General features: G+C 41.0%; 1 protein-coding gene across 4 annotated transcripts in view; it reads right to left on the reverse strand.

Moving 5' to 3' along the window:
* LOC111979770 (receptor-type tyrosine-protein phosphatase N2) overlaps positions 1-21,639 on the reverse strand; it is a 189,051-nt gene that overhangs the window by 40,692 nt on the left and 126,720 nt on the right. For all 4 annotated transcript variants that reach the window (XM_070448912.1, XM_024010465.2, XM_024010463.2 and 1 more), the window contains one exon: positions 3,344-3,556. In XM_070448912.1, coding sequence (XP_070305013.1) covers positions 3,344-3,556 — 213 coding nt within the window. The remainder of the gene's footprint in view (positions 1-3,343; positions 3,557-21,639) is intronic.

Raw genomic sequence — 21,639 nt, forward strand, 5'->3', positions numbered from 1 at the left:
TTTTATATTTTTGACATTTTGTCAGCTCCGTCAAATGCAGCTCCGTCTCAGGTTCTGCTGTTGTGCAGTGGTTGCACAGCCTTTCCTCTACAGGGAGCCAGGTTTTCCTGTGTCTACCCTTCTCAATGGCAAGGCTGTGCTCACTGAGCCTGTACTTTGTCAAGGTTTTTCTAAGGTTTTGATCAGTAACCATGGTCAAATATTTAGCCACTGTGTACTGTCGATTTAGGGCCAGATAGCACTGCATTTTGCTTTGTGTTTGTGCTTGTGTTTCCCAATAAGCAATATAGTTTTGTTTTGACTGTGTTGTAATTTGGTTTATCCTGATTGATTGGATGTTCTGGTCCTGAGGCTTCAGTGTGTTAGTAGAACAGGTTTGTGAACTCAGGACCAGCTGGATGAGGGGACTCTTTTCTTTGCTCAGCTCTTGGCACTGCAGGGCTTGGTAGTGATATGAGAGGGGGTCACTGTATTTTAGATGTTTCCAAAACTTAATTGCTCTTTTTTGAGTTTTTATTATTAGTGTATATTGGCCTAATTCTGCCCTGCATGCATTGTTTGTAGTTTTCCTCTGGACATGTAATATAATTTCAATGGGGTGTTTGTCCCATTTTATGAAATCTTGTTTTGCAAGTGGACACCACACCTTGCTGCCATAAAGTGCAATTGGTTCAATGACATATTCAATTAGTTTTAGCCAAATTTTAATAGGTATTTCAATTTGAATTTGCTTTTTAATGGCATAGAATGCCCTGCGTGCTTTCTCTCTCAGTTCAATCACTGCCTCATTAAGGTATCCAGTTGAGCTTATTTTTAAACCTAAGTAATTGTAGTGTGTGCAGTACTCTATATATTTTGTACCAATTGAGGACTTTGGTCTAATTCCCTGAGATCTGGATATTCTCTGGAAAATCATTATTTTAGTATTTTTGGGGCTTACTGCCTAGCTATCTCACTAGCTATCTCACAAAACAAAGTCTGGCCTGACATAAAATAATAACATTAAAAAAATGAGACACAAGAGGCCTATGAGTCATGTGACTACCAAATGGCACCCTATTCCCATAGGGCTCTGGTCAAAAGCAGTGCACAAAATAGGGATTATGGTACCATTTGTGAAGCATCCATACATCACCCTGGGCAGTGGGAGCGTCTGTGAAGAGTGGCCAGTGTGGGCGAGCCTCCAACACCAGTCCATAGCTGCGTCTCAAATGGAACGCTATTCCATTGGGCTCTGGCCCAAATGTGTGCATTATATAGGGAATAGGGTGCCATTAGGGATGTAGGCCATCTATAATAGAGTGCTAATAGGGAGGGTGGCAGAGGGTAGCAACGCTACAACAGCACAGGGTTTGCACGCCCTCCAACAAATGTAGGGGCCATTCTTACCGCTTTGCCCTCATGCTAAAACAAATAATCAAACAAACAAACCCTCGGGCACAAGTGGTGGTGGAGAGACGAAATAGGAGAGAGGAATAGAGAGAGAAAGAGAGAGAGAGAGAGAGGGGTGGGTGGGTGGGGTGGGTTGGGTGGGTGGGCAGAGAGAGAGGGTGTGTGGGTTTTCGGGTGGGCAGAAGAGAGAGGAGCTGAGAGGGAGGAGAACAGAGATGAGAGGCGCAGAGAGGGATAACATTAAGCCTCAGTAGACTCTTCAACAGTATGACAGGCAGTTCCCATGTCTCGCTTGGCTATCAAGGGAGAAGGAGACTGACAGAGAGGTATCACCCAAGATGAAAGCCAACAGCAAGCACTCAGGTACGACAGGCAGCCTGTCAATCAAGCTTCTCTCTCAGTGTCAACATCATACTTCCATAACACAGGAAAATATGCCTGACAACTTGGAGACCTAGCTAAGGCTCAGAGGATTCTGTGATAAACAGAAAGCTGGTTGAACACTAACGCAACGGGAGCGTTGTGTGTGGGGGTATATAGACGTGTGTGAGTGTGTGTGAGCATGGCCTCAGACAGATGCACCCAGGGCCTGGGTCATTAGCATGCAGCAAGGCTGTGAGAATCTGTGTGTGTGTGTGTGTGTGTGTGTGTGTGTGTGTGCTGTGCGTGTGTCAGGCTGCCCGCTGCTACCCCTCTGCTTTAATTGCATGTAGCTCTAAAGAGTCCCCTGCTACTGGGCCACACACACACACACACACACACACACACACTTAAAATATTTGCGTTTTAGTTGCATGGCCAAGGTGGTAAATGCATTAGGAAAAGGCACAGTAAACATCAATTAAGTGGAAATGTGCAGGAGCCCAGCAGTAAGTGGATCATGAAAATGATTTAAGACTAATAAAACTATCCAGCCACCTTGTTGGTTAATATGAAATACATCCTATAATGTCACAGTAAAACATATATATTTCAAAGTAGAAACCCCACCTCTTTAATGAGTATCTTAAATAATCCCACGGCACACCCCCATCCCCGAAAGAAAACCCCAAAAAGAACTAACACCCTTGCCTTTCGTGAACTAACTCTCGCACTTGGCTTTTTTCTACTAGCACTGACTTCGCTGATAGCTACTTTATTGAGAAGAAATGTACTTAATATGACTGTGATATGTTGCTTCCCACCTAGCTATCATAAGATGAATGCACTAACTGTAAGTCACTGGAAAAGAGTGTCTGCTATATGACTAAAATGTAAAAGCAGATTGAAACAAAGTTGAATACCCTACATTAGTATTATTTATTGAAATAAGAATGACGTGAGAAAAGCACCTACAGTAAAATGTAAATACTAAAGAGAAGGGCATTCTTAAATCAATGCTCACCGGACTGCCCTCATTTAAAAACGTAKGGGAGAAATGGTCAGTGGTGGAAATGTAACTCTAACTCTTTGCTTAAAAAGGCACTTAATATTGTATTATATTAATTGGACTTGTAGGCCATTGGATAATTACGCCAGTTAGAGAGGGGAATTTAAATGATTTCCAGCACAGACAGACACTGCCACCCGCAAACCTGTTGGGTTCATATCATTTTACATTTTCCCAATTCCCAAACACTCAGAATGAAATGGAATCTACTCCACAGTAAGAAAAATGGCAAATACAGACAGAAATTACACCACATAAAATGTATCTATTATACAATCCAAGTAGATTAACAAGTGTACACACTCAAAACAATCTAACATACAGTGAGATTCTCCATCTTCATCAATGAAAAAAAAAGACCAAACAGATCAAGTCATCTGTATTTTTTTGTGTCCGTCACAACTGGTCCCCTATTCACTAAATAGTGCACTACTTTTGACCAGGGCCCACAGGGATAGGGTACCATTTGGGATGCAGATATTGAAATAAAGACTAACTAACGTCTGACATATATCTTCTTACCTGATAGGTGGAGGTAGCATCGCTGCCTGTGTCTGTTCCCAGGTTGGTGAGCTTCTCCTTGAGCTTGTGGTGAGAGCGGTGTCGGAGGCAGTAGACCACAGTGGAGGCCAGCAGCACAGCCACGATACACAGGATAGACACCACTGTCAGGATCATGTACTTGGTGGACTCGGCCGTGCTGTACTTGGTAGGTATCTGGTTTATCTGGCTTCTCTGTAGGGAGGGGGACCGAGYGGGGGAAGAGAGAGGGAGAGCGAGAGGATTACACATTATTACATGATGAGAGGATGTTTTAAGACTTCACACATTTTCTTTATCTAAAAATGTTTATGTTTTGGTTGGACATACAGTTGAAATCGGAAGTTCACATACACTTAGGTTGGAGACATTAAAACTCGTTCTTCAACCACTCCACAAATTTCTTATTAACAAACTATAGTTTGGGCAAGTCGTTTAGGACATCTACTTTAGGCATGACACAAGTAATTTTTCCAACAATTGTTTACAGACAGATTATTTCACTTATAATTCAGTGGATCACAATTCCAGTGGGTCAGAAGTTTACATACACTAAGTTGACTCTGCCTTTAAACAGCTTGGAAAATTCCAGAAAAATATGTATTTCAAGGCCTACCTTCAAACTCAGTGCCTCTTTGCTTGACATCATGGTAAAATCAAAAGAAATCAGCCAAGACCTCAGATTTCTTTGTCTGGTTCATCCTTGGGAGCAATTTCCAAACGCCTGAATGTACTACGTTCATCTGTACAAACAATAGTACGCAAGTATAAACACCATGGGACCACGCAGCCGTCATACCGCTCAGGAAGGAGACGCATTCTGTCTCCTAGAGATGAACGTACTTTGGTGCGAAAAGTGCAAATCAATCCCAGAACAACAGCAAAGGACCTTGTGAAGATCCTGGAGGAAACAGGTACAAAAGTATCTATATCCACAGTAAAAACGAGTCCTATATCGACATAACCTGAAAGGCCGCTCAGCAAGGAAGAAGCCACTGCTCCAAAACCACCATAAAAAAGCCAGACTACGGTTTGCAACTGCACATGGGAACAAAGATCGTACTTTTTGGAGAAATGTCCTCTGGTCTGATGAAACAAAAATAGAACTGTTTGGCCATAATGACCATCGTTATGTTTGGAGGATAAACGGTGAGGRTTGCAAGCCGAAGAACACCATTCCAACCGTGAAGCACGGGGGTGGCAGCATCATGTTGTCGGGGTGTTATGCTGCAGGAGGGACTGGTGCACTTCACAAAATAGATGGCATCATGAGGAAAGAAAATTATGTGGATATATTGAAGCAACATCTCAAGACATCATTCAGGAAGTTAAAGCTTGGTCGCAAATGGGTCTTCCAAATGGACAATGACCCCAATATACTTCCAAAGTTGTGGCAAAATGGCTTAAGGACAACAAAGTCAAGGTATTGGAGTGGCCATCACAAAGCTCTGACCTCAATCCCATAGAACATTTGTGGGCAGAACTGAAAAAGCGTGTGCYAGCAAGGAGGCTTACAAACCTGACTCAGTTACACAAGCTCTGTCAGGAGGAATGGGCCAAAATTCCTCCAACTTATTGTGGGAAGCTTGTGGGTTACCCGAAACGTTTGACCCAAGTTAAACAATTTAAAGGCAATGCTACCAAATAKTAATTGAGTGTATGTAAACTTCTGACCCACTGGGAATGTGATGAAAGAAACAAAATCTGAATTAAGTAATTCTCTACTATTATTCTGACATTTCACATTCTTAAAATAAAGTGGTGATCATAACTGACCTAAAACAGGGAATTTTTACTAGGATTAAATGTCAGGAACTGTGAAAAACTGAGTTTAAATGTTTTTGGCTAAGGTGTATGTAAACTTCCGACTTCAACTGTAAGTATGCACATCGATGTTGCAGATAAAAATCTGATTATGTTTTTGTTCCATCATCTGTGCGTAATYGTAATTACATACTAATTATGTAAACTCCCCAAATAGAAAAACAAAATATAGATTATTTAGGTACAAATTTAATAAAATAAWATATTTTGAAATCAGGAGGTAGCACTGTTTGCTTCATTGGACACAATAGTTTTRCTACTGTATTTTTCCTATGACATCATTACAAACAGTAGAACCTGTGACTCGTAGCCAATGACTAGTTGAGTAGCTACAACCTGTCAAGCACTTAATCCACTGCCAAGAAAAAGACATCTAAAAGCAAACATTGGGATGTGAAACAGCCTACTTCATTTTGCACAGTACATTGCTAGGAAGAAAGCCCAACAATATACAGAGTACTAAATTYAAACACCATATAAACCTACACCCAAATAGGCTACATATGGAAAAAGCATTACATGTACAAAAACATATTAGACATGGGAAATTCATTATGTTATTCATTAAAAGCAGACTGTCTTACTGCTACATGGAATTKATTTCAGAGGCCAGTGATCTATGGATAATGGCCCTGCTCCATTCTAACTGGGATGCATTCCAAATGGCATCCTATTCCCTTTATAGTGTACTACTTTTGAACAGGGTCTCTAGTGTCCCATTTGGGYAAAGGAATAGAGTGCCATTTGGGACACAGGCCCAGCCACAGTAAATCAACAAGAGCCTGATAATTCTCTCTCATTAGAGACAGCATAAATGATGTTAGRAACAATACGGAGCAGTGGGAAGAATGAAGAGACGAGAGCTGCAAATTGCAATCCCAACTACCAGACCTACAATTTCCCCTTTTTACAGGATTTTCAAAAGAAATCAATAGTGAGAAAGGCTTGGTTGCTTGGCTTGACTCTGTGCTGCTTGCTACAAGATGGGAATAATTCGTTAACRGATTTTTTTCTTKTTTTTTACATCCTCTTTGTAGTGTTACAAAAAATATATATTTTCCAACCCCCTRTCTCTCACAATTATAAATGTCTCACTAGGCTATTCATTATCTTGTTCTAATAGTAATGTAATGCTATGTATTCAGSGTGCCACATTCTATTTTCTACCCTGTATTACATTGCAGAAATGCAAGGCCCTCATTTACAGTGAAGGCTCTTTTTATCCCTGCATCGTAAAGACCAGGCAAGCAAATATTGTGGGTCTAAAAAAATGAAAAAGGCCCGGTGGAACCTGGTCGGTCGGTGGCAGGCCAGGGGTCGTTGGGATTAGGGCCGGACCAGTCTGCATCCCAGTTCATGGAAATGTGTGTTGAAAGAGGCTGTGATGGCAACCCAAATGACATCCTAGTCCCTATATGAGCACTACTTTTGACCAAGCCTTTGGTCAAAAGTAGTGCACTATATAGGGAATAGGGTGCAATTTTGGACGTAGCCTGTGAGATGGGCTCTGCTTGGGCCTGCCTGCCTGTCACAGACGTGTAAGCCCCTGGGAGGTGGAAGGGAAGGGGCGGCCAACGAGCGCTGCACAAGGATTGTTCTGGAATGCCTTGTGTTGTGAGGCTGTGAAGCAGGGTACCCCACCACTACACTGAGCGGTGTAGATCTGTTCCCSCTGATTTCATTCATAGCTGGCTGTATTCAGCACCTTGAAAGAATGAACACAGAAAGCCCCACAAAGGGAGACAACAGTTGCCCAATGCTTTGAGGGGTCCAACTTGCCTGGGAGCATTAAGTCCTACTGTAAAGCCTGGTTGAATGGTAATGTGATGGTCTTAAAAGGAAACAGTGGAAAGCTCTCTTATCTCTTGTCTCACTAAGGCCCTCAGTGCTATGATGAAAACTYGCATTTCTCAGTCTGGGAGGTAGAATCCAAAAAATACTATATTATTTCTAAAGATTATATTCTAAAAGATTCTTAACATTCTATTTCCACTGACCTTCTCTCAGTCCCTGGGAGAYAAAAAAGAATGTAAAGCTGATGTATCTAACAGAAATATTGCAAAATGAACTGAGCAGAATGTTTATTGTAAACACCCTCATTAATAACACATTTTAAKTGCATGACACACTTGCTTTGATTCCAATGATCTTCTGCAAAATATATTTTTACACAGATCAAATGACTTAATTTGCATTTTTGTTTTGTCAAATTACATTTCATAGAGAAAGATTGATGGCATCTTGCTTGGATAGTAATGGCCATATTTAGTCTTAAATCTGTAACTGTTCACTCATTCCTCACTGGACAGATGCTTTAACTTCTAATACTTACTCACRCTCTTCTTCATAGCTGCCTTCTTATGCCTCTCTCTCTCTCCCCCTCTCTCTCTCTCTTTCTATTGATTCAAACAAATGTAGCCTGACTTCCCCTGCTTAATCAACATTGGGTGCGGTTGTCAGTGAAGTAGGGACATTTTAAATCACATCTATGAAAAATMAGGAGCTGAGGTTCTGATTGAGGTGCAGAACCACAGAACCAGATGCTGTGGCATAGAGCAAAAACATAATAATAATTGAAAAGCAAAAAGCTTCCAGAGGGAGAATGTTCCAAATAAATATGCCTATACAGTGTGTGTGATTATTATCTGAAGGCCACATGTTTTCCTTCATGCATTTACAAATAAAATTGAACACCAAAAGAATGTGTTATCTTATATATATTTGGTACAAAAGCAACATAGAATAGAGATGACCAGGCAGGCCAGACAGACATACAGACGGACAGACAGACAGAATKTTCTCTTTAATACTGCAGCTCCAGGGCCTTAATTTCCTACTCTCTCTCCAAAGGCTTAGCACTTTCAATCAAATGACATGGCAACATCTTGACGCACAGAGGACTGTGTAAGACTGAATCACATTATATATGGAAATAAATGCAGAAACATTTGCATTTCTTAATTATGTTTGGTCAAAAATAGATTAACAAAAAATATATGTGCCAGTATGAATATATATATATTTTTTAAATCATGAATTGACACAGATTTCCTTGAAAACAAATGTGATTGGTATAAAGATAATTTGTAGTCTGACATCTAATGTTTTACATAATATAAATCACTTAGGCTACTGTTGGGTTTTTAACTTACATTTGTCTAGCTCGATTTTAAGAAACAAATATTTAGTTTCAACCATATTTAATGGAATGCAAAAAAATATATAGAATAAACTGAAAATAATGTCTGAGAGCAAAAGAGAAGGGAGTTCCTTTTATGACGAGAGGTCTATTGTCCATCTGTCCTAAAGTGATTGRACTTGCAAATTTCCATATCACACAGGCAAACGTCATCTGACATACACAGTTCSTCCTCAGCATGCATTGGAGAAAAACATTAGCATAGCCGTCAAGGATGGATGCTGCACACTATGGCTTCAAGCTTTTCATTTCAACACATATCAGATGTAGGCGAGTCTGCCCAAAATAACACTGATTCTCCTGAGAGAAAGAATATCCTATAGGCTGCAATAATCTCAAGAAAGAGAGAGAAAGGATACTTAATTAAAAACCATTCAATTCATGCAGATAAATTKATTCAAATAGATGTATTATTGCTGCAAAATTGCATATAAGACAAGTGTATTTCTCATACAATCCATAGGTTATACAGGTTTACAGTATGATGAGAGAAAACTGTTACGATTCTGTTCTATAGCGAAACATACAAAATAAAGTTACTAAAACTTTTGAATTAAATGTGCAGAAAAACATGGGCAATACAAATGCAGAGGTGGATTTGAGTAATGGGCTCTTTATTTTCACCTTTATTTTAATGTAGTCATACTGAGACAAAGGTCTCTTCTTCTCTCTGGCAAAATTAGAGACCTCCTAAATCCCATCCAACATGTTTTTCAATTCTTAAATTTGAAATAGAAGGCATAGAGAGAGGGCTTGAGTTGAGGGYTGTTGGTTGGCTTGGTGAGGGGGTATGACGGATTAGGGGGCTCCCTTAGATAAAAGGCAGATGGATTTCTACAGCTCTGGCTTACTCAAAATCATTGAAAAAAGGTCAGGGGGGAGAGAGGCGCCTAACTATTGTTCCCAGCCAGCTACTTGTGAGGAAACAATGATCTCTCCCTAACCTCGGATAATACAATGCCTTTGAAAAGTTCACCCCATTTACAAAACCTTTCAGCAAACAGGCGTGTGCGTGCACACACACACCCACGCCCACTTTTCAAGAGAGCAATTTAACAATTCAAGAGTGTATAAATTGGTAACACAATTTTCACACACTTTACCACACATAATATCAAATATATATAGGCCTACTTCACACACTTTACCACACATAATATCAAATATATATAGGCCTACTTCACAACACTTTACCACAACTAATGATCAAAATATAATAGCCTACTTCACACACTTTACCACACATAATATCAAATATATATAGGCCTACTTCACACACTTTACCACACATAATATCAAATATATATAGGCCTACTCTACTGGACGTTGGTTCTATTTTATTCCGTTCTTTGGATCTCTGTCTGGTAAACATAGCTATACAACTTTGCTATTATGCACTCATATTGTGATTCATGATGGTCGTCCAAATGAATGATATGTACACAACATTAAAACAAGTAAATGATCCATATAAATGACAACATGAAGTGCCACTATTGCAGGCATAATAACTGTTCTATATTCAATAAGGTCTGCTCACTTCAATGTATCAGAATACCCGATAATAGTGAATAGACWAGACAAAAATAAACCCGATAAATATAACGTTATGAATATTTTTTATTAAAAAATCTAGATTGTCTAGGCTACAGAAATATGCACGGAGATCACCACTGGCAACTGTGAGCCATCAAATCTTCGTGATGCGTAAAGTAAACTCCAGGTACTGAACCGCGCTAACTTCTGATTGCTATCAAAGTGTTGTCAAAATAGATCGAAAATGTGAGAGACGTTAATAAAAATATTATTTTTTGATTTCAGGCTTTGGTTAATTAATATACAATATTACCACAGGAGGATTACGCATGGTCATCATTTGAAATACAAAAACGCAATGCATGTTGCGCAATTATCCATATTGAGCAGTATCCTAGGCTATAGCCTATGCATGACAAAACACGTTAATAGATAAYCATATGAACTCAAAGCACAATCAAAATGATGATCAATACCCTACACAACATACGCCTGCTGAACATGAGATATCTCGAGATAGCGAGAAGCGAAGCCGAGTGGTGTTGCAATAACGCGTAATCAGAAGCGTGTATTTACCCAAATCCATGTTGAGATGCTACAGATTCCTTGAGCTTCAGCTATTCCCTATTCCATCTGAGAGCACGCGCGACACGGCTGCCGATGCACAGACACTAGCAGCCGCGGCGACATCAGCATGAATGACTCTGGTCTTTCGTCTCTCAAAAGTTCACAGCCTCTCTCTTCCATTCATTTKATCTGTGACAAAGGCGCACACACGGCAGCGGTTGCACTGCTCCGTACTCCTCAAATGAGGTGAAAGCTTGGAGAAAAATGTAATACACCAACATATTTTTTTTCTCTCGACAAACTCAGAAGTAAGAGGAGCCTCAACTGTACCAGCACGCTGAAAGCTGATCCAATGGAAAGGAGAAGCCTTTGGGTGATTTTATCGCTTTGGAAGACTAGAAAGTGAGAGGCTCCTTATATTCAGCGGTCCTTGAGTCGGTGTCTGTAACACATCACGTCACATCCACTGGTTGCTATGGTGATGCCTCCACATGTTGCGGACAGTGCAGTGAACATAGTGAAAGCTTGAGGAGAGCTCAGAGCTGGCTGTTGAAAAGCTTGTCGGGAATATGAATGGTCCCTGCGCAATTGCTTGCCTCTCATTTATAAAATTGTTTAGGGTTAGCTTATGGAATAGCCAAACTAGGCTTTCTTTCTATTTATTTTGTTTCCTTCTTGGAKATGATTACTAATTGTGTCATTCCACGAAATTAGTGCGTTCTGCATCCCTTTGATATTTTAAGTCGAAATTGTGCACCAATATTGAATTTTAAATGCCTGTTATATTAAATGAAGTGCCCTTTAATATAGACCGCATGGAAAATGTAATAKATCTGATGTTTAATATGAATACAAATGAAGCATTGTGTCAAGTCCTTCTGTGCACTCTGTGACTTCCAGGAAGATTTCTAACCCCCTTAACAACCAACATTTCTCCAAGTTTTCCGCATCATTGTGAAGCCCTAGTTATTTTGTTGCTTTGACAAATTCATTTCTGAAGTTAAMTATTTATRTCATGTGACTAGTSATTCATTTTAAGGTAAAAAAAWATATATAGTGAAACTATTCCTTTAAAAACATTTTTCCCCCAAAAGAAACATTGAACATCTAARAGTCAAATCATAGTGTAAAAGCAGGTGAGCTGGTTCTACTCTTTTAGCACTTTTCTGGTGTTTTGTGGCGGAAAACTGTGGGTCAACCATAACATGTCAACCCTGTTACACATAACATGTCAACCCTGTTACCCATAGATAGACAGGCTAGACATTTCTTTACAATGTCACATTTTTTGTATAGCTTGCATTCAATTGCCCCTCCCTGTTGCACACAACAAGCTTCCATTCACTCTGTCAAAAGGGGATTTATAGCAAATGTAAGATTACATCGTCAACCCTGTTACGGTCAACCCTGTTACGTTATGTCACTTAGTAGGCACTTACTATCGTATTTTTTTAATTTAACCTCGAGATCGGAAAATATGTTTTTATTKAATTGAACATGTGCTCTTCATGACAGAATGTCAACGTTTTTTCAACCTTGTTACACTACCACAAAAGGCACTCATTTCGTGGAACAACCAAATTAATGGAAGTAAATGGGTGAAACCTTATAATTAGTTTTACATCTATGGGTTGAAAATCATCCTTTAGCATTCACCTGCTCCCCCCAAAAATGCCATCATAAAAAGTAAAACCTGACAACCATCATTCTTGCTGTCTTATGCCAGTCCTGCTGAGACACAKAACTAGGTATCTGGTTTTTGGTATTGCAGGTGTCAGCATTGACCATGCACTGCAGTAYTGACTCACAATTTCCTATCCTCAAAAGACCACAATATGCAGAGAGAGGGAGCAGAGACTTATTCCGCTACAGTACACACAGGGACAAACATCACCTCAAAAAACAATCAACAAATACTGGTAATTAGTTATTAGCACCAGAAAGGACTGATCCTATGTAGGGCAACAGCTGCAGCAAACATGGGGGAAGGAAGGCTGGGTTGCTGGGTCTGAGAAACCAGGAGGGGGACAAGGGGAGCGGTGGAAGGGAGAGAAAGAGTTCAAGAAGGTATGTGTCCTGAATGGCACCCTGTTTCCTATATAGTGCACTACTTTTGACCAGGGTCCATAGAGAACAGGGTGCCATTTGGGAAGCAGACTTAGATAGGGGAGAGAAGGAGATCTTGTCTAATGCAGATGACAAGTCTTGGTGGGACGCTTCAGTTTATCTTTCTATTCAGGCCCCACTCTTGCGTTCGTTGGTCCATTGTTCCCCTGTGTGACAGCTGGAGGTGACAGGCTCAGCTCTTGGACAAAACAGGGCCCTTTCACGTGCACCGGGCCAGACTCGGACAAACAGAAAGGATGCCACAGCCAGCTACAGCTTACAGCTCCAATATCTKATTTCCCCCTTAGCAGCATGCAAACACTCTCCATTAGGACAGGCTGGCTAGCACAGGGGTTTTCTAACTCTAAGCAGCATCTTAAAAGGCAGGACACAGCAAGAAGACTCTATGGTGGATTAATCGTTGGAGTTAAAAAAGGGTTGTTTTGGAATGTATTAATTTATATTGATTTACTATTCATAGCTTCCGCTCCAAATGAGGTACAAATATAAAACCAACTGCGGCGAGTTCCCTGACCTCTCTTGTCCATAATGCTATGGCAATACATTTGATATGAGAGATGGGGAAAAATAAGTGCAACTTCTTTTGCCAAGCCGAGAGCACAAATTCAGTAGCAGCCCACCAAACTAATCTCTCCACCTGTCAAAGTCTCTTGGTATTCTGAACAAAACAAACATGCAAAGCAAAAGCCTGGATGAGTCTCAAACGGCACCCTATTCCCTATATAGTCCACTACTTTTGACCAGGCCCATTGTTAACCTTCGTAACCCCTCAACATAGGCTGCAGTACACCATTATGCACCTATAACACTTCGCCTCCACATCCTCTCTCTGCTGCTGAAAAACCAACTGTGACGAGGCACTTCATAAGGGCAGAGAGGATTTATAGTGATATTGAAAAGGATTGGACACAGAGAGAATAAGCAAGCAAAGGAAGCCTATTTTCTCTGCAGTCCGGGTGCTTCTTCARGCTGCTCAAGSTGTACCTGTCCAGACAGCCCACACAGAGGCTGCGTCCCAAATGGCACCCTATTCCCTATATAGTGCATTGCTGTTGATCAGAGTAAGCTCACTTCACAAGGTGGAACATTTTTGACAAGCAAGCCCATATAACCAGCCTGCGTGGGTGTGTGTGTGTGTGTGTGTGTGTGTGCTGGAGAGACTGGCTGGGTTCAGGCTCAGTCTGCAGTCTGACAGGCGTCTCCAGGATTTCAACCCAAATAGAGAATTTCATGCTGTGTGCTTGATTTCACATCCCAGGTCACATAGTCCTTGGTTGGTCACAGAATAGTGTGATCAGTCCTTTAAAAAAAAGGGGCTAAAAAGGGTAGGCTTTAATTTACATCTGAAAACATACTCCACCCCTTCAATATGCCACTAAGGTACTCTAGCTGTTTTCTCACAATGAATTCTCAAATAAATAATCAAATGATCATCTTACTGTCACCCCCCTTATCCCATCGTTATATAATCATCAACTGTATCCAGAATGTACCATTTTAATTAATAGAAAAAACTGCTAGTGCATGAGAGTGTAAGAAATGAGTAGCTCAGATAAGGTACAGTTACTTAGCATATTCTGCCACTACACAGTATAAGAAGAGTAGTAGTAGACTGGTACTGAGTAGACTGAGGTCTGGCTCCATGAGTACATCATAAAGCAAAGAACTACCAGATGTAAAAAAAAACTAGAATTGTCAGGAACCGTATTGTTATCACAATCCTCTCAGCCTGCCAGGAACAAAGAGAGCCAATTCATTCAGGAGACTCTGAGGCATTCTCAGCTGTGTGTGCAAGCGCGCATGGGCGCTCTATGTTGAAAAGATCTATGCATGCTATGAACACAATTAGAATTCTGAAAACAGTTTTTGTTGGGAGGAGACGTTGTCTCTCCCAAGTGTCTTTTGACTGACCACCTGTGTATCTGCCGGGGTGAATGAAGAAACCTTGCAATTAAGTGAGCAGGATGTTCAATGCTTATCCACTGAATGGGATTGCTCTCCAAGAGCATGCACTTCACTGGCATGATGTTACAGGTGGCTAGCTGGGGATGTGCTGTTGTCAGTGGAGGGGGTCTTCTACAGCTGTTCGTCATATACTTTATACAGAACCTAAGGAAAAATGATGTTATTCTATTCTATTGTAAAGATATAAGAGTCTCACTGAAATACAGCAAGGAATACAATAACTAAAATATAATTCAACTTACAGAAACAAAGAAAGAGTATACAATATTGACTTAACGTTCTCGTACTGTGACTGAGATAGGATAGGCCTTCCCCTTGGTACAGACATGTATTCATCACCTGACCCTCACAGTGTTGTTAATGTGGCTCTGGTGGTGTTTAATCAGCCACATTAGTTGAAGAAAACAGACAACTGGGTGACTTTTAAACACTGAAGACCTGAGAGCACTAGTAACAAAATTGCCTCCTAACACAGCCAGAGGGAAACACTGTTGCACGTTTTTCGTAACAATTTTGTCGCCATTTATCAAAGTAATTTTTGTTTTTTTAAACACTATGAGTCAGGGGGGAGGTCATATTTTTCACAACGGGAGGGGGAAAAAATAGAAACCACTAAAAGCTTGCATAATTATTCATCATTAGATTCACCCCCTCTGGACCAGGCCCATGTCATTGTCATGACAACAATATTCCCCACCCCCACAGCACCCTCCCCAKCCCACCGCTCAAACACCAAACACCAATGTGACACGCTCTCAACTGAAAATGTCCTCCAGGCAAGCAACTTATGTCTGCTTCCCAAAAGGCTCTCTATCCCCTACATAGTGCACTACTTTTGACCCGAGCATAGTGCACTATATATGGAATAGGGTGCCATTTGAGARGCATACTGTACATTACCCCATGTRTCTGATGGTTAGGAAGGGGAGAGTGGCAGTGGGCCAGGGTGCTTGAGCCTGAGCCATCCCCTCCCCTGCCACCCCTTTCTCTGGCCAGCCAGCCTGGCTCATGTCTCATGGTGTCTCATGGTGTACAGAGTGACTTAAGGCAATGGCTCTGATTTCACAGTTTAATTAGTGCTAATCTGAGGAAGTGTGGCCAATGGTAATGGGTTGGCACACACACACACAAAGTAGCAACACAGGGGAATGTCAGGACAGGGTGTTGGGATAAGAAACCAGGATTCGTTTCTGAGCTTGATATTCTTTTTACATGAAGACTTTGTACCCTTAAGTCAGTAAACATGCATTTGTAATGAAGAGTGCTACTACATACTATATTGCACAGGATCCTGCATTTTACGGCACAGTAGCTCTCTTGCACAGCTCTGCAATGCGCAATTCAAATATATTTACAAACAAAAATGAAAAACAAATAATATTCCATATAAATGTTGCCTCTCTTTTATTACTCATTGACTGACGGATTTGTGGGAAGAAAGGAGGAGGTGATGAGGGAAACTCCTGAACCTTCTATTTTCATTTAAGAAACATTRTAATCAAATTTCTCCTTATGCATTTATAATTGATATGCAATCAGTCACTTGAGACAGATACCTCCGACAGGTATTCATCCATTACATTTGGGCTTGTGCTCATTTCATGGTGCCTGCCTGTTCTACTTTTGTTGTTTATGCGTATTCAAATGAAAATATGTAATTATTAGTTACTCATTTGAAATGTCTCTCTTGGTAGTGAAAGTGCCTGATCTCCACAGAGACCTTTCTATCCTACAGGGGTGTGTTAAGATGCCCTTTGAGAGGAAACAGATAAAACTACATCAACATTTAAATCTTTTCACTGTGATCCAAATGATAACTTGATCAAATCTGTCAAAAGTGAAATTGTTATTTTTGTGCTCTGGGATAGGATAAATGTAGTGTTTGGTGGTGAGCAGGTAATAGTTATATTGCCATCAAAATTATTACATCTTTTCAGTAATTAGTTGATAAAAGCTACCAAGGTCAATCCGATGGGAGATTGCTCTCTCTCTCTATTATTCTCGGTCTCCAACAACCTCTTCTCGCGCTCTCTCTNTCTCGGTCTCCAACAACCTCTTCTCGCGCTCTCTCTAGCTCTCTCTAACTCTCTCTCTAGCTCTCTGTCTAGCTCTATCTCTAGCTCTCTGTCTAGCGCTCTCTGTCTAGCTCTCTGTCTAGCTCTCTCTCTAGCTCTCTCTCTAGCTCTCTGTCTAGCTCTCTGTCTAGCTCTCTGTCTAGCTCTCTCTCTAGCTCTCTGTCTAGCTCTCTCTCTAGCTCTCTGTCTAGCTCTCTCTCTAGCTCTCTCTCTAGCCCTCCTTCTTTATCTCTCTCTCTAGCTCTCTGTCTATCTCTCTCTCTCGCTCTCTCTCTATCTCTCTCTCTATCTCTCTCTCTATCTCTCTCTCTCGCTCTCTCTCTCGCCCTCTCTCTAGCTCTCTCTCTGCTTTTCTCTTTCTCCCCCGACCAACTCTCTCTCTGTCTCTTATACACATCTAGATGTGTATAAGAGACAGCTCTAGCTCTCTCTCTGCCAATGCTTCTGTCTTCCCTTCTCCAGCAGAGATTGTTTTCGAAAAAAAAGTATAGTTTTTTTTAATGTTGGTGAAATGTCTGGCACAGGAAGTACCAATTGCTAATCATAATATAGATGTAGACATCCTACATCAGGTAGGATCAGGTAGGGAATATAACAGAAACCAGTAATACGCTAAATGGAAAATTAACTCCAGCTAATTGTTCAGCATACACTGCATGCTCCGATTAAAAACAACTCAATTTGCCGATATAGGAGGAAGACAAACAACAATATTACGACTAAAGTAATGTATTAAATGCATATGTAAAACAACTGAGCAACAATACCAGTATAAGCCTACAACTGAACAAATGTTACCTTGACCTTTTATGATTTCAATTACATTAAATTAATATAATGAGAAATTCGTGCAAGACAACGCCGTAATGTTGATTATTAAATCAAAGGGCTCTATTCAATCTGTAAAGCTGAAGCTTAAGATTCGTGATATAGGAATGTAAAGGTAATATCCGATTGGACACACATAGCCAGCGCATAGCATGAATGAAGTCTCCGCTAAAGCGGGAAAATTGCCTTTCAATTTCAATCACGCTGTAAAACTGAACTTCCGCCATGCAGATGAAATAGAAGTCAAGAGAGACACACAATAAACAAACAACAACATCGGAAAGTATTCAGACCCTTGAATTTTCCACATTTTGAAACGTTACAGCATTATTCTAAAATAGATTCAAAGTTTTTTTTCCCCTTATCAATCTACACACAATACCCCATAATGAAAAGCAAACAAGGTTTGTTAAAAAATTGAATATCAATTTACATAAGTATTCAGACCTTTATTCAGCACTTTGTTGAAGCACCTTTGGCACCGATTACAGCCCCGAGTCTTCTTGGTATGACGCTACATGCTTGGCACACTGTATTGGGGAGTTTCTCCCATTCTTCTCTGCAGATCCTCTCAAGCTCTGTCAGGTTGGATGGGGAGCGTTGCTGCCAAGCTATTTTCAGGTCTCTCCAGAGATGTTCGATCAGTATCAAGTCCGGGCTCTGGCTGGTCCACTCAAGGACATTCAGAGACTTGTCCCAAAGAGTTATCTTGCTGTGTGCTTAGGGTCGTGGTCCTGTTGGAAGGTGAACCTTCACCCCAGTCTGAGGTCCTGAGTGCTCTGCAGCAGGTTTTCATCAAGGATCTCTCTATACTTTGCTCAGTTAATTTTCTCCTAGTCTCCCAGTCCCTCCCGCTGAAAAACATCCCCACAGCACGATGCTGCCACCACCATGCTTCAGATTAGGGATGATGCCAGGTTTCATCTAGACGTGACTCTTGGCATTCAGGTTAAAGAGTTCAATTTTGGTTTCATCAGACCAGAGAATCTTGTTTCTCGGTCTGAGAGTTTTTAGGTGCCTTTTGGCAAACTCCAAGCGGGCTGTCATGTGCCTTTTACTGAGGAGTGGCTTCKGTCTAGCCACTCTACCATAAAGGCCTAATTGGTGGAGTGCTGCTGAGATGGTTGTCCTTCTGGAAGGTTCTCCCATCTCCACAAAGGAACTATAGAGCTCTGTCAGAGTGACCATCAGATTCTCGGTCACCTCCCTGACCAAGGCCCTTCTCCCCCGATTGCTCAGTTTGGTCTGGCGGCCAGCTCTAGGAATAGTCTTGGTGGTTCCAAACTTCTTCCATTTAAGAATGATGGAGGCCACTGTGTTCTTGGGGACCTTCAATACTGCAGACATTTTTTGATACCCTTCCCCATTTCTGTGCCTCGACACAATGCTGTCTGTCTGCCTGTTGCCGACTCTTAGCAAACTTTTTGAAAAAATTGTGTTRGACCTYATACAATGCTATTTCTCTGTAAACAAATGAACAAGAGACTTTCAGCATTCTTATAGAGATGGGCACTCAACATGTACTGCACTGACACAAATGACTGATGATTGGTTGAAAGAAATTGATAATAAGAAGATTGTGGGAGCTGTATTGTTAGATTTCAGTGCAGCCTTTGATATCATTGACCATAACCTGTTGAAAAAACGTATGTGTTGTGGCTTTTCAACCTCTGCCATAGAAAACATAGGGTTTTCTTTAATGTAAGCTTATCTAATGTTAAACATGTAAAGGGTGGTGTACCGCAGGGCAGCTCTCTTGGTCGTCAAATATTAACCTTTTTTTTTTTTACCAATGACCTGCCACTGACATTAAACAGTCTGTGTGTCTATGCATGCTGATGATTAAACCCTATACGCATCAGCAATCACAACTAGAGAAATCACTGCAACCCTAAACAGAGATTTGCAGTCAGTTTTAGAATGGGTGGCTAGTAACTAGTCCTGAACATCTATTATACTAGTCCTGAACATCTATTAAACTAAGAGCATTGTATTTGGTACAAATAATTCCCTAAGTTCTAGACCTGAGCTGAATCTGATCATGAATAATGTGGCTGTTGAGCAAGTTGAGTAAACTAAATTTGTCACGTGTGCTCCCTCTCCGGCCTCTAGGTCAACCAGGCTGCTGATTATTGCGCACACCTGTCACCATCGTCACACGCATCAGCGCCTCATGACAGTCACCTGGACTCCATCACCTCCTTGATTACCTMCCCTATGTATGTCACTCCCTTTGGTTCCTTCCCCAGGCATTATTGTTTCTGTATCAGTTTCATGTCTGTGCGTTGTTCGTATTTCTTGTTTTGTATTATGTTTTGTTCATTTATTAAATTATTCACTCCCTGAACTTGCTTCCCGACTCCCAGCTTTACAAAATGACTTGGTGTGCAAACTGTCATGGTCAAAACATATTGATTCAATGGTTGTGAAGTTGGGGAGAGGTCTGTCTGTGATAACGAGCTCTAGTTTTACCTTATCTTGATTATTGCCCAGTCATATGGTCAGGTGCTGCTCTTCACTGTAATCAGAGGGCTAATATCAATACTACGCATGCCAGTCTCTCTTGGCTAAAACAATCACTTCTTGTTTTTATAAGAAACATTCATGTTATGAAAAGTCCAAATTGTTTGCATGGTCAACTTACACACAGTACTGAGACACACACTTACCCCACCAGGGGTCTTTTCACAGTCCGCAAATCCAGAACAAATTCAAGAAAACATACAGTATTATATAGAGTCATGATTGCATGGAACTSTCATCAAAGTGAACAGCAAAACTGGTCTCAAAAATCAGATGAAGCAACACCTCACCGGACAACGCCTCTCCCCCATTTGACCTAGATATTGTGTGTGTACACACATGTAGGCTATGTGTGACCTTTTACATTTATATAGTTCTGTCCTTGAGCTGTTCTTCTCTAATAATGTTCTGTATTATTTCATGTTTTCTATGGACTCAAGGAAGAGTAGCTGCTGCTATCGCAACAGCTTATGGGGATCCTAATAAAATAGAAAAAAAACCCAAAGAGGCTTGTATAAGTTTTTTCTTTCTTTTTCAGATTTTTCTCAGCAGAAATCATCTGATGAGATCCCCTCCTGAGTCACATGATGATGATGATGCTTAATGTGTTCACAAAGCAGAAGGGAAGGAGTTGATGATAACAAACTGTCTCCTCATACCGCAACAGCCCCGGGAACCCACCTGCTCTAAAGGTCAGGAATTAACTCACACTGCTCAGCCCCTCCCTCCCTCCCTCCCTCCCTCCCAATAATGAAAATAGTGAGTTGCGAGGGCTGTTAAGAAGACCAAAAATGTACCCTATGAGTACATACCAATACATTACACACTACAGACCCAAAACACATGTCACTACCAACAGTGAGTCCCTGCTGAGATCACTGAGGGTGAGATGGTATAACACGACAAATGGTACAACACGACTAAAACAGTACAGCTCTTTGCATTACAGCTCTAAAATACTGTGATAGCACAGAAATGAGACGGAGATTGAGACAGAGATGGAGATTGTGATCGAGAGTCTATATGTGAGTCTGTTTGGTTTTGAACTGTGAGAGTCACCTACCCGTTGTATTTATAGTTATGTGCAACAGCACCATAGCGATCCAGGAGCAGCATCTGATGTGGTGAACAACTCTAGAGCTATCCCAGCATGCCCCTGGCCACATAGTGGGGATGCATCCCAAATGACATCCTATACCATATAGCACTACTTTTGACCAGGGGCCTGTAGGGCTTTGGGAATAGGGTGCCATTTGGGACACAACCAGTCTCTCCCAGGATAGGTTACTTGTAGCCACCATGGTTGTAATCAATTCAAATGGCTGTGTGGGGCTATCTAATCACTAACCACGCTCCTGTGTTTTCTTTTTGATTCCTTCCCCTTGGTGTCTAAAACACAGTTTTGAGGACAGATTGGAAGGAGAAGAACTCAAGCTGAACAAAGCAGCACAGGGAACTGACTGGGATTAGTGGTAGCTACTTCAGGACAATTATAATCTGGTTTCTGCCCAGATTCCTTATATAACACTACTCATAATTGGACCTGTGTTGAAGAAGTGTGGAAACAACAATGTTTGTGTCCCAAATGATAACCTATTCCGTATATAGTTCCCTTAAAGGGCTTAGGTCAAAAC

The sequence above is a fragment of the Salvelinus sp. IW2-2015 genome, linkage group LG19 (genome assembly GCF_002910315.2).
Source record: "Salvelinus sp. IW2-2015 linkage group LG19, ASM291031v2, whole genome shotgun sequence".
Taxonomy (NCBI): domain Eukaryota; kingdom Metazoa; phylum Chordata; class Actinopteri; order Salmoniformes; family Salmonidae; genus Salvelinus; species Salvelinus sp. IW2-2015.